Source organism: Lissotriton vulgaris, chromosome 4_1, assembly GCF_964263255.1.
Source record: "Lissotriton vulgaris chromosome 4_1, aLisVul1.2, whole genome shotgun sequence".
In the NCBI taxonomy this organism is placed as follows: domain Eukaryota; kingdom Metazoa; phylum Chordata; class Amphibia; order Caudata; family Salamandridae; genus Lissotriton; species Lissotriton vulgaris.
The window spans coordinates 1,873,508,413-1,873,521,577 of record NC_141691.1 but is presented as its reverse complement, the minus strand read 5'-3'; the positions used below and the strand labels follow the sequence as shown (position 1 = coordinate 1,873,521,577).

General features: G+C 46.5%; 1 protein-coding gene across 1 annotated transcript in view; it reads left to right on the top strand.

Annotated features, from left to right (window-relative positions):
• Window positions 1-13,165, top strand: part of LOC147724659 (uncharacterized) — a 1,014,146-nt gene that overhangs the window by 320,589 nt on the left and 680,392 nt on the right. The window contains exon 7 of the mRNA XM_086918077.1: window positions 11,295-11,404. Coding sequence (XP_086774203.1) covers window positions 11,295-11,404 — 110 coding nt within the window. The remainder of the gene's footprint in view (window positions 1-11,294; window positions 11,405-13,165) is intronic.

Here is a 13,165-nt window from a genome sequence, read left to right as displayed (position 1 = left end):
TCTGTCACCACTGCCACTCTCTGACTACTCATGCCACCCTCTGGCCCACCCATGCCACCCTCTGTTTCATCACAGCACCCTCTGGTTGTCCAGGCAGTGTACATTATTGTGGCAACGCAAGCACACCTTCCCTGCCTCAAGTGACCTGAATTAATTTGGGGCTGATTAATGTGTCACAGAATATTTTTTTAGCTGGCACCTGCTTCCTTAGTGCTTCCTGATTAGTGATCTTTTGCACTTGCTAAGTGCTTTCATTGTTGCAAAATTAGTTACAACACCTGCCCTGCCCCAACTGACAATAATGAATTAGGGGCTGATTAATGGATTTGAAATTCCAGCCTGGCTCCTGCTTGTCTCCCTTAGCTGTAATTCAGGACCTTTGTGGCATATGTGTAACTATTCTGAGGTTCAGAGCAGGGTCACATAATAGTTGCAACTGGCAACTGAACTCTGGAGGGGCCCCTCAGGAAGCACTACAGGAAATGGCTACTAATGATGAGCCTGAACTTTTGGACCTGGTAAGTAGTTTCAGTTTTGCTAAGATCGTATTTCTGCAATTTTGTGCTTATTCGCGGGGCGCAAAGTTGTACTGGGAAGCCGCGAACTCACGCGAACAGTGCGAGCAGTGCGAGCAAAACCCGCTGCTCGCGGATTTGCGGATTTTGCGGGAGATTCGCGAATCTCGCGGATTGCGAATTTACCGAAAATCCGCAAAATCCGCGAGCGAAACGGATTTTCCGCCCATGCTTAGACGGAACGCATTGCTGTGATACAGCAAGTATACTTGATGGCTTCACTAGCCATTACAAAACCTACCACCTCCGATTCCCAAGACTTAGACTTGGATGCCTACCTGGGGGATGTAGCCCTCAGATGGCTGAGCGACGTGCACTGGGAAATTTTATGTGCGCCGTTTGAACTGGACGAAGATTGGGAGGCCATAATGGGCCTACAATCCGGGACGGCCATGGGAATGGATGGCATTCCTGTGGAATTCTATAAGACTTATATAGATCTGCTGGCCCCAATCCTACGTGAAGTCTACGAAGAGTCTTTAGAGTCGGCTCTCTTCCTCCCTCAATGAGGCAAGCACTCATTATTTCACTATTGAAACCGGACAAGCCAGCCCACCTATGCGGATCGCATCGACCGCTCTCCCTTCTTAACTGCGACGCCACAATCTTAGCGAAGCTCATTGCTAATCGAGAGAGCCTTCTGCTGGAGCATTTTTTTTTTTTTTTTTTAATTTTTGAAAACCTTTATTGTGCATGAGGAAAAATAACAAATACGGGCCTACAACCATCCGGCCGGCCACGAACAATCAGTTAGCACAACAGCTTACGTTATGGCGACACAGTACTGCAGCAGAACCGCAAACATTTAAAGGAAGAAAAACTGGAGGATGTCGCAGCACCGTGTCACAGGATGAATGAAGGTTAAATTTTAAAGTTTTTTGTTATGCAACTATCGAAGTCAGGCCGTAGTGTTCCGTACTGATAAAATAAAAAGTAAGAACAAGGTCCATGCAGGTGGGACATGACGTTGGCAACTGTATCAAGCAATTCGTACATCGATAATCAAGTCCCCGCCAGGCAGGATGGTTACACAATAGCTATGCTACAGAGTAGCACCTATAACCCAGTCACATTACCACTGCCACCCTACACCCAGCACTCCCAAACATGGGCAAGAAAGGTAAAATCATAGAGGAAACAAAACAGGTCCCATAGAAACTAACAAAAATGAAATATAACCCCCCACCCTACACACATGCAGAGGCTATGGCCTACCCCCCCCCCTAGCAGCGTGCCTGTCGCCCTATAAACCCGAAATTTAGGAAGAAGAAAAGTCGGAAGAAAGGAGGAGTGACTGCAAGAAAATGCAGAAAGAAGGAAAAAGAAGACGAAAAGAAAGAAAATTATCACTCTTGAATATAGGGAGGGAGAAAAGGACAAGCTAATCTACCACTCCCAAAAGAAGAAGGTGGGGAGGAGCCTACTTAGCATCAGAACACCCGGGACCCTCGGCCATCCACTGCGTCCCACACTGAAAACCTCCTACTCCGAAAGCAACAGTGCTGTAATAAATTGCAACAATAGAAGAGATGGAAGAAGTCATTTCACGATGTGTGCTCACAACATATACAAAAGCAGTTCCAATCCCTGTTCAGCCCACACGGGAAGCCATAGCGTTATTAATTACCCCAATCACGGCATGGTAGCGGGCACATGACAAGGCCAATCACTATTAGGAAAGCATTCACATTTAGAACCCCGGGCCCATACAGAACCGCCCTCCCATCTGCAAGGAACACAACAGTACAGGATAGTCGCAAACTCAAATGGGAAAAAGGCTGCAATTGCAAAACAGTCAGCATAACAAAACGAAAAATAGTCCGGGTCTCCGCCAGCCGATCAAACAAGCCGAGGTGAGGGGCCCCTTCAACCCTGGCCTGAACGACGAAACCTCTCCAAGCATGACCATCTCAGCGGATACATGTCCGGCAGAACAAAGGAGCAAAATGGCCGCTCTCGACATGGAAGGAGCAGAAGAGAAGAAGATGAGCGTTCCCAGTCTCCAACAAATTCAGCGGCCAGGATGACGAACCCCCCCTGCCATGCAGGATGACACTCACTCCGGCAATGTAGAAAGAGGGCTCCGAAGGCAACACCCTCAAAGGGGGCAAACAGCTGGGAGAGCGATAAGCGGAGCTCTGATAGCAGTTGTTCAGGCAGAGTCATAGTTCCCGGAGTGAGGGGAGACTTTGTAGCAGTAGCAGCGTCGGTAGGGAGGCACGCAACAATGTAGCCAGGGACATCTCGATCTTCCGCTCGCATTTGCAGCAACACTGTATCCATTGTAAGAGCACACGTAGGCAGTGGGGAAACAGGCAGCCTCGGTCGCTTTATGGAAAGCACAGCTTCATCGATCTTACCTCCCAGTTCTTGAGCATTGCGCCGCCATGTTGCTCGTAGGTCTGCGAGGGCATCAAGGATATCGCCACAGGTCAGGTCACTCTGTAACACCAGCCGATCCGCTTCGCACAGTGTCGAATTCGGATCATCGCCCGGGTCAATTGCAGGCAGGTCCGCGCAAACTGGGGATAAGGGAACAGCCCTCTGTCCATGCTGGAGGGCAAGCGCCATTGCCTTCATTCCCGCGGATCCACACTGGAGGGAGGGGGGCGACTCCGTTATGGAAGAGCCATCGTCCCACCACGGAAGGGCACGCGGCTACCAGTGCGGGGGGCCATGCACAATGAGAGCCCTCACGTCTCCCGTGGGTACTGATAATGCACGACTAGAAGGACGCCGCAAGATGGAGTCCGCCCAGGATAGAGGCAGCGTAGGAATGGAGAGCGAGGAACAAAGGGATCCCGTTTCCCAGGCACACACTCCACAGCCAACTGGAGTCGCGCCTCAAAGGACAGGATAAACTCAATCCATCTTCCGCAATCGGGTCAGTCCCAAACGCCGGCACCTCCACAGCCCGTCCGCCCGGCTAAGAGCACCAGTGACCTGCGGCGGCAATCGGCACAAGGATCGTGGGCAGCCCCGGTGATCGGCTAGTTCCCCGAGTCTCCATCCAAAACGGCCGGCGAAGATCGCAAATGAAAGCGACTGTCATCAGCGCGTTCATGTCATCGTCTCAGCGCGGTGTAAGCAAGGATTAGTGCCAGGATATCAATGCGAAGCAGACGGCTTGGGGAGCCGGGCGCTCACACGTCCGTCCCGTCCGCCATCTTGGCTCCTCCCCATTCTGCTGGAGCATTTGATACTCCCGGACCAGTCTGGGTTTGTCCCTGGCAGAGCCACCTCCCAGAATTTGAGGACTCTTTTTACGCTATTGCATAATGTTGCCCCTGAGTTACCATTGGCAGCAGTATTTTTGGACGCCGCTAAGGTTTTTGATTCTATTGAATGGAATTACAATTTTGGGATAATGCTCCGTATGGGCTTCCCGACACTTTTTTTGTCTTGGATACGTCTCTTGTACCATCAACCGGGAGCAAAAGTGCTGATCAATGGACAGCTATCCCGGAGATTCTCGATTACTAGGGGCACACGGCAGGGGTACCCGCTGTCCCCATTATTATTTGCCCTGGCGACGGAGCCACTGGCGGCGTGACTGAGACAGCGCCGCAATGCCATGGCCCTGCAATGTAACATGAGACAGATTCTAATTTCTATGTATGTGGATGACATCACTCTTTATGTGCGAGATCCACAAAATAATTTGAACACCCTTCTGAGGGAATCCATTGTTTTTAGCCGACTATCCGGAGTCCAGATAAACTGGGGGAAATCCTGTCTCTTTCCATTGACGGACTCAGTTGTGCGCTTTCCTCTAGACTACCCTCTGGAGTGGTGCGAGGATGAGCTACGATACTTGGGGATTGGTATTACCAGAAATAAGGAAGAACTTATGCGACTCAACTATGGGGTGGCACTGACCTGCATAACTGACAAGGTGAACCTCTGGATAACGCTTCCGCTTTCTATGGCGGGTAGGGCATCACTGATAAAGATGGTAATCTTACCCCAGTTCTTAAATATTCCATACTTCCCGGGAAGGCAGTTTTTAAAATCCCTCAGATCTGAAATGATCCGATTAGTTTGGGGAGGCAAACAGGCCAGACTGAAATGGGCTATCCTAACCAGGCCCTATGCGGTGGGTGTGTTTGGCATCCCAGACTTCGAACTCTATTACATCAGCGCCCAGGCACACTACTTATATTATTGGATTCGACAGCCAAAATATATGCCGCAACTGTCAGCTGAACATTGGCTTGTACATCCCATTCCGATAGAGGGTGCTTTAATATGGTCTTTAGTACCTGAGAGCTCACGCAGACCACCGTCAATGCCATGATTAAGGCATGGCAGAGGATCGCACAACTCTTTGATTCTCCCATACTTTATTCACCGCTGCTTCCACTGGTGTATCATCCGGACATGCCCCTATTGCAAGAAACCTTCTTTCACAAATTGCAGGAGAGCACGCCCATCAAAATCTGGGGGAATCTATATGAGAATGGAAAATTTCGTACTTCCGACAGTGTGTTTCAGGGAATACAATCTACTCCACTGGATGTCTTCCTATACATACGCCTTAAGCAAGGAATAAGATCCCTACATGTTAACTTTCTGGATGAACCTCCGATACTTATGCCGTTACAGACCCTTTTGCAGCAATCTTCACCTAGACGCCTAGTATCCCTGATATATTGAGTACTACAGACTAGGCACAATGTAGAGGACTTACCGTCTTGCTCTAAGTGGGGAGAGGAGTTAGGAGTTGAGATAACAGAGGAACAGTGGGAATACTGCTGTGTGCAAACTGAGCATATATCAGCCAGCAGCAGGCTAAGAATCATACATTACAAATACCTGCACAGACTGTACCACACTCCGGCCAGTATGCATCGACATCACCTTCGCGACACAGATAGGTGCAATAGGTGTCATGCATTGGGGGCTGATTTCTTACACTTGTCCTGGAACTGCCAGCAATGCATGCATATTGGGGACATGTCTTTACAGCACTTAGCCAGATGATCAATACGCATATAGCAGCTACACCATTGTTCGCTTTGTTGAGCTATGTCAAACATATCCCACTGGCACACCGCCGATACACAGCCCTTGCATTACTGATGGCTAAAAGCCTGTCGATGGAGATGGGGAAGGGTGCCCAAATTTAAGGATTGGCTTAATGATTTGGCTTATTGTCAAGAACAATCTGCCCTTTATGCTAAGCTATTACCTAGTGCATCTAGGCCCAGAGACATATGGTCTCCACTAACATCCTATTTGCTGTCGTGGCCCCTGGAGACGGACCATTAGCGAACTTATAGGTAGATCATTCTGTATTACTATTGTCCATTAATACCAATGGGGTGTATGACACTAGAGACAATGATTGAATGTTACTGTCGTCAGTAACTGTGCAAATATTAGCGGGGTGACGTGTTCCGGATATGTTCCTCGACGTTCCTTCATTTCTTTCTGCCCAGGCCTAACTGCGGTTATACCCGCTGTGCTGCGTTGCCTAGTATAAGATGCAGTGCTGACTGATGAGCGTTACCTGCGTGCTCCAAGTGTGTGTCTCATCATGATCTTTACTGTTTTGTCATTGTTTCTATGTCCTGCCACTAATACAGAGAATTATCACATTGATGATTATTGAGACACGGCCGGCCCGAAGTGGTTGTAGGTGGCCTGCTGTGTTAAACCGTATTGATTATGTTGTTTGCTGTTTAATGCCTGCTGATTACTCTGAGGCGCTGCCGGACATGATATGGTTGTAGGCACTGAGCTGTGTTCACACTCTCAACTACTAATAAAGGTTTTTGAACATTTAAAAAAAAACTATCATTCTCTGCCTACCACCCACCCTTCCTAACCTGTCCTCACTGACAGCTTAAAAAGGCACCCACCCTTCCCTGAGCCCCACCAATCTCTATCCCCCCCCCCCATTGAAATGTGCAAATGTTAGAAGGCAGGTACAATTACAAAAAGAAATTAAAGAACAAGAAAAAAAGTAAGAGTAAGAAAGCAGGCATAACCAGATAGCAAAAGTAAGCATGAGGTATTCTTTTCATCTTTGTTGCCCATGCCGTGCCATCTTTACTTTAAGTAATAATTTTCTACAGTCCGACTGCCACTTGGCTAAAGCTGTTTTGTCTCTACTTCAGTTAAAAAAAATGTGTGACTGGCCGTTTTTAATAATCTTAAGGCGGGCAGGCTCTTGCAGAAACACTTGGGAACAGACTGCTTTAAGAGGATCCATTAGTTGCAGCAGCCTCCAACGTTTATCCATTGTGAGTTTGCACAAATGAGAACGTGCAAATATGGAGATGTTGTCCAACTTAACAGGAGCTGCTGTCTGTGCATTTAAGTAAATTGCCTGTCGCAGCAGGAAGTTATCCAAAAACACCAATATTGGTCTTAAATAGTTAGACCTAATCTGTTTCACATGCTGTATAGTCCGAGGCAGTCTATACGTTTGCTGTACTTGTGTGTTCATATCCCAATCCACCAGATCTGGGAATGCTTTTTGAAAGAGTCTAACAATTTAGGCCCGGGGGTTGGAGCGTTCGGACCCTTCTAGAATGCCAAAGATCCTTAAGTTCTGGCGCCGTTGGCGATTTTCGAGATCTTCAATTTTAGCCTGCATAATTTGGGATTCCTGTGTCTTGGTTACGATCGTAGTATGTGTATTAGCCTCTTCCACTGTTGTAACACAGTCCTGCAGTTTCGTAACATCTGAATAAAGCTGGGCAACCTTTGAAGTGACCACCCCAATGCTTGTTTTTTCTCGCTACTGTCCGCCTTAGCCTGTCGATAAAATTCTTGAGCCTCAGCTCTCTGGTTAGTTAATGCCTGCAGTATTATAGACAATTATGGTTCCTCACAGTCACCCGGATGAGAAATGCTTTCAGTGTTTGCTATGGGCACAGTTACGGATGTAGAGCTACCGGCCTGCTCTGCGTGTGAGGACGAAGCCTCTGGAGCAGCAGAAATCATGATAGTTGAAGGTATTATTGAAATTCTGCCGGTCCTACAGTCGAAGTTACGTATGAGACTGAAGGACACTGAGAGCCTCCATTGAGGCTGCCTCTACCCCCATCAAAACTAGCAGGACCATCTGTCTGTGGTGTAAAACCCTCATGATTGGATGTGCTACTTATTTGCTCTGCATCGACTTTGACTACCGCTCTGACCATTCCAGCCAGCTCCATATTGCCAGTATTAGATAGTCTTGAGTTGATAGCTTTAACATCGCCCTTTGAGGCCACCCATTTCCACAAAGAGCTAATCCCGGTACCAATACCAGACTTTGTGCTGTATGCCACTGAGTCCTTTAATCGCCCCACAGCAGCGGCAACTTGAGGTTTAACACCACCACCACCCTGGCCCTTACCTTCTTTAGTTGCTTTAGCCTCTTTCGGACCTTTCGCTTTTGTGCCTTTGCCCCCACTTAGAGGAGTGCATTTCTGCATGCAGGGCTCCCTCACCATAGTACTCGAATGGGTCCGGGTGAATGGCTGAGTTTCGTCGCAGCCCTGTGGGTCATTCTGTACATTTACCATACAGCTTCCAGTTTCAGATTCCTCTATACCCACTATGTCCGCTATATCAAAAGATTCGCCAGATATTATATCTTTAGTCTGATATTCCATGAGGCCTGATCGTTCCATTATCTCAGAGGTGCCACAACTAAGTGAATTTCTATCCTGTGTACTTGCGCTATTTAACTCATATTACATATGTATCTGTGTTAGATACTCAGCATTCTCCTCAAAGTTCTCAGATTCATAGTAGGTCCCCTTGTTTATACCATTATTATCGCCTCCATCTGCCTGACTCGTCATATTCTTAACCACACCGGCCTGTGCTCCATTAGCCAGATCTCTTTCTTCATGAGTTCCACAAATGTTTTGACATTCAGAGCCAGATTCCAATGCCAAAGGTGATGGTAACACAGCATTGTGAGAAGCAGCTCTTTCCTCATCTTCCCAGCCTTCCTCTACTGCTGCATTAAGCCTTTCAGCCATCACAAAACCTTGGATGGAATTCTCCGACCCGCAGGATTGCAGCAGGCCAACTGCTCTGCCTGAGCACAGAAGCCGTAGGATCGGTTTGCCTAATTGTGAATCAGAGCATGGCCCAGGTGCTGCCTCTGAGGTCTGCGGTGAGCCTGCAGTCCCGGTTCCGTTGCTGCCTTCTCCTTTATTACTGGCTGCGGTGGGGGCCTCGGTGCGGCTGTGTCTGGCTGTGTCCTTTTGCGGTGCATTGCGGGGCTATGCCTGTCTCTTGAACTGCCGCCAGTCCTGCTGCCAACCCCCGCCTGATGACTTGAGTGGGAAGGTTCGTTGTTACGGGAACCGGTACCCTTATTGCACACCACCGTGCAGCTCTTCCAGCGAAAACTAAGTCCCGCAGCTGCCTGAACCGGCACATCAGCAGTAAATTTACTGCTCTTAACTTGCACTCTACTCGACAACAATATTCCGCTTTGGGAGAGGCGGGAAATAGGCATCAGCAGCTACCCCAGGGAAACCTCAGGGAGAGGCATCCTCAGACACGGAGTTGATCTACCATCTTCCTTCTCAATGCAAAAATAAAAATTTATGGACGGAATGCTGAACAATGACACTGGCATTTGGGGGAAAGTTCCTAAACATCTCTCCTCAGCACTGTCTCGCAATGGTGGGTCTTGTGGACGTGGAGTATTTGAATACATTGAGCTGTGTTAAGTGTAGGATGCATTGATGTTACGGTTCTGCAGGGCTGAGAAAAAGACCCCAAGTGACCCAGAGACCCATGCAGATGATGAAGATGTTAGTATGTTTGTAGAGTGTCTGAAGGCATCTGTTTTTTTCTACATTGAACTGCTGCAAACCTGCCAGTCCCTTACTATTTTTGAGTGTGTGCTGAGTGTTGATGTTTATCAATTACAGGAGGCAAAATAATGAGAATTCAGCATTTTTGTTTGTTTATGGCTGTGCCAGTTGTGAGTCCAGCCGCGTTCCGTGCAGGTAACAGCAGTGGGGCGGTGGAGCCGGCTGGGGGTGGTTGTATTTCGAAGGACGATGCCAAGGGAAAATGAATTATTCATGTAATTCTCCCTCTGCATCGTCCCTCGAAATACCCCCAATCCCACCCAGCCCACCGCTGTTACCTGCACGGAACGCGGCTGTGTGAGTCGATTAATGTGGCTTTTACTAGGCAGGCTTTTTTAGGAGCTTTTCAGGGTGCTTAGGGTGTGTTTTGCATTTGGTGAAGTCTAGATGCCTCATGTTGAGAAGAAGTACCTACTACTACTCTTCACCAGTGCATTGTCAGCAGATCAACGCAAAAGGACGAAGCACTTGTTTTCTATTTGCCTGTGGTGGCTTACACCTCAATGTAGTGCAAGTGTATCAATAGGATTCTACAAGCCCTGTATAACAATCAGTCTCTAAATATGTACAATCTGTGACTTGTGATGCAGACAGTCATTGATTTATAAAGAAAACGCATCCGAACTCAACTGTGATAAATTATTACAATTGGGTTCTGATATCACAATGCCTGCCCCCAGGCAGGTCAGGTCAAGGAGCATAATTGAAGCAGTTGTTTAAAGAGCGAATCAAGACATTGATTTTCTTTCTTTCTGCACTGTACATTTATCCAGTGACAACCAGAAAGGGGATATTTATGGAAACATTTATTTTTTGTTCACCATAGGTAAATACGAAACGTTAGAATGTTTCTGCATGTTTCTACACATTCTAACCTACTATGCCTTTTCTTTTAAAAAACTTTCTTGTATTAAACTGATTCTAATATATGATTGCAACAAATGTCTAACAGTTTTTTTATGTATTTAGTTTTGTACTAGAGATTCTATTTTCATACTTCCTGTTTGCAGGGGCGGCTCTAGGCTCATGGCGGCCCTGGGCAGGGAGCGTAGGTAGGGGGCCCTGGAAGAGGGGGTCTGGCAAGGGGCAGAGCCCCCCGGAGCTCAGGAAGGTGTTTTAATAAAACATCCAGAAAAGGCTTTGGATGACCAGTACCTGCAGCTGCTCCTACCCTTCTGAATTCGTCTCAGTACGATAAAATTTAGGAGGAGGAGGGTATTGTGACACACGACGTGAGGGAGTGGGTAGTAAAAAAGAAGCCAATCAGGAAACAAGTGGAACACAGGCACGGAGGCCAGTGAAGAGGGGAGGGTCAGGGTGTTTGGAAGTGGAACGGAGCCGGAGGCCGCCAAATCCCTGCCAGGGGCCGCCACACAAATATGTATCCATCCTGAGAGGATTATTATATTAAGGATACATATTGGCGTGGCGGCCCCTGGGGTTTGGCGGCCCTGTGCAGGTGCACAGCTTGCACATGCCTAAGGCCGCACCTGCTGTTTGAAAATATGCTCTCTTTTATATAAAAGAGCTATGTCCCGTTGTCATACATGGTAAGGATATTGCAAGTCACCCTAGAGTTCCATAACCTTATGAAGGAACTCAGCATACGGGCTCGTACCTCTATATGGTTATGGAACTTCTCAATTCTCAATGGGTTACAATATTAATGTACAGCAACAGGACCATGTATCCCTTATAATACATGGTGGGTACTTTATCCCGAATATACTGTGCCCAATACCTTTTTAATAGACAGCTGTATGGAGTTGGTGCTTCCAAAAACATGTCCTTGCCTCCTTAGTACCTCAGTCTGGTTAGTGTGGTTTGAATTAAACCATGGCTGCAGCTCAATCACATTTATGGAAATTTCCATTTTCTTTTACAGATCGCAGCGAATCAGCTCGTCTTCTGTTAAGTGTTAATTCAGATGCAAGTGTCTATGACAGCTCTGGTCTATCATGTCTAACACTGCTAGTATCAAATATGCCACCAGTGGTAAGTAAAATTATTATTTGGAGATTAAGTTTAGGAATTCTGAAAAGTGATTCTTTAGTTCATACTTCTATCTAGTTATTTCTCTTTGCAGTGTGTTCTCTTTATCTTGAGGTTGCCATTGGTTCTGTTTTTTAAACAAATGAAAATTGCAAATAATTTGCATGCGTTATGAAGTGATAGAAGCTGCTTTCCTCCCCAATCAAACATCTTTTGAAAAAGGAAAATGTAATAATAAGTATTTTAAATTATATTCTACTACTGTCTTCTACTACGTTCATATTCTCCTTTTATGGACCTATCTGGAATGGACCATCAGTGAAAACACTGATGTCAGGATACCCCCCATTTAGATAGACTTCAAATCTTGAGACAACAATGAGTCTCTCTGACATCATTCCTGTCACTACTTTAAGTAGGATGGAAATCAAAGCATATAGACCCAAACCTTCCTGAAGCTTAGTAATATTACTGTATTGTATATTATTATTACTGATATTACCAACATAAGCATTTGAAGTCAGGCCCTGGGAAAAGACGGGAGAGGGGCTGTAAAGGTAGGAACCCTGATATTGTAAGTCCCCTTCACCACCTATAACCGAAAGGCATCCCACAATTATATTTTAGGTTGTACAGGTATTGAAAATCTAGATATGTTTGCAGGGTCAGACATATAGTTCACTACCTGGAGGCTATGGGTCAGCTTCGCCAGCAAAATTCCAAAGATATCAGGATGAAAAGAACTGATTAAGGAACAGGGAGAGGAAAGTAGCAACCTCAGATACCAAGTCCTGCCTAAGGAAAACTACACCCTGGAATGCATGACACAACAAAGGTGAAATTGAAGGAATGCCCACCACAAGGCAACGTTGCCAGGTGGAGTTCATATGGAAGTGCAGTTCTTTATGCTATTCTGCCTACTTTGAGGCAGAAGAAAAGCCCTACTACATACACAGTGAACTGCAGCCATCTTGGAGTGGTTAAGATGCTGATACTTCCCTACATGGTTCCTCAACTTCCATGTCCCGGGTTGCCATAGACCCCATCTCACCATCCCATACTGTGATGTACTCCTTTTTCCTACCCATCTGCAACCCTATTGAATCCAGAGCATGCCCTTCAAGGGTTGTTCTCAGGTGAGTCTTAAAAATGCCACTAGAACTAACATTTTACTTTTGTACTAATGATTCATTGCCAGATTTATTAGAAAGTTTTACATCTGAGCATCTGAGATTGCCTAACCTTCAGCTTTATGCTGTGCATAATTATTTATTCTATGATGAATCATTACAATTTGCATTTGTTGTAAGGTGCTTGTAGACAAATAAAGTACAGTAAATCAAATAATATGAATTGACGAGAAACAAACCGAAAACATAGATGCTTTCAAATGCATAAAACGGTAACCAAAAAGACTTACTATTTGCTGAATGGTCGCTGATGATCGGCAAAGCCCAGCAGTCCCAATGGATTAGACCCCACTGATGCTGAAAGGCCTGGGTATGCTCCTGAAGAGAGCAGGGTGATTTGCTGCAGATGGACGTAACCTGAATGAATGGGCGCGTTCACTGGTAGACAACATTTATGGTAACCCTTTGAGGTATACATAGCATTAGGGAGGGGTATCTCATATTAGGTGATTGTAATCACTTCCTAAGGTCCCCGGCAGTGAGCCAGGATCCCCTACGGTTTAGGTCCTGAATGCAGAAGACGCTTGTCTCTCTTCAAACTAAGTGTTCATCTGTCCTCAATATGCAAGCCCCT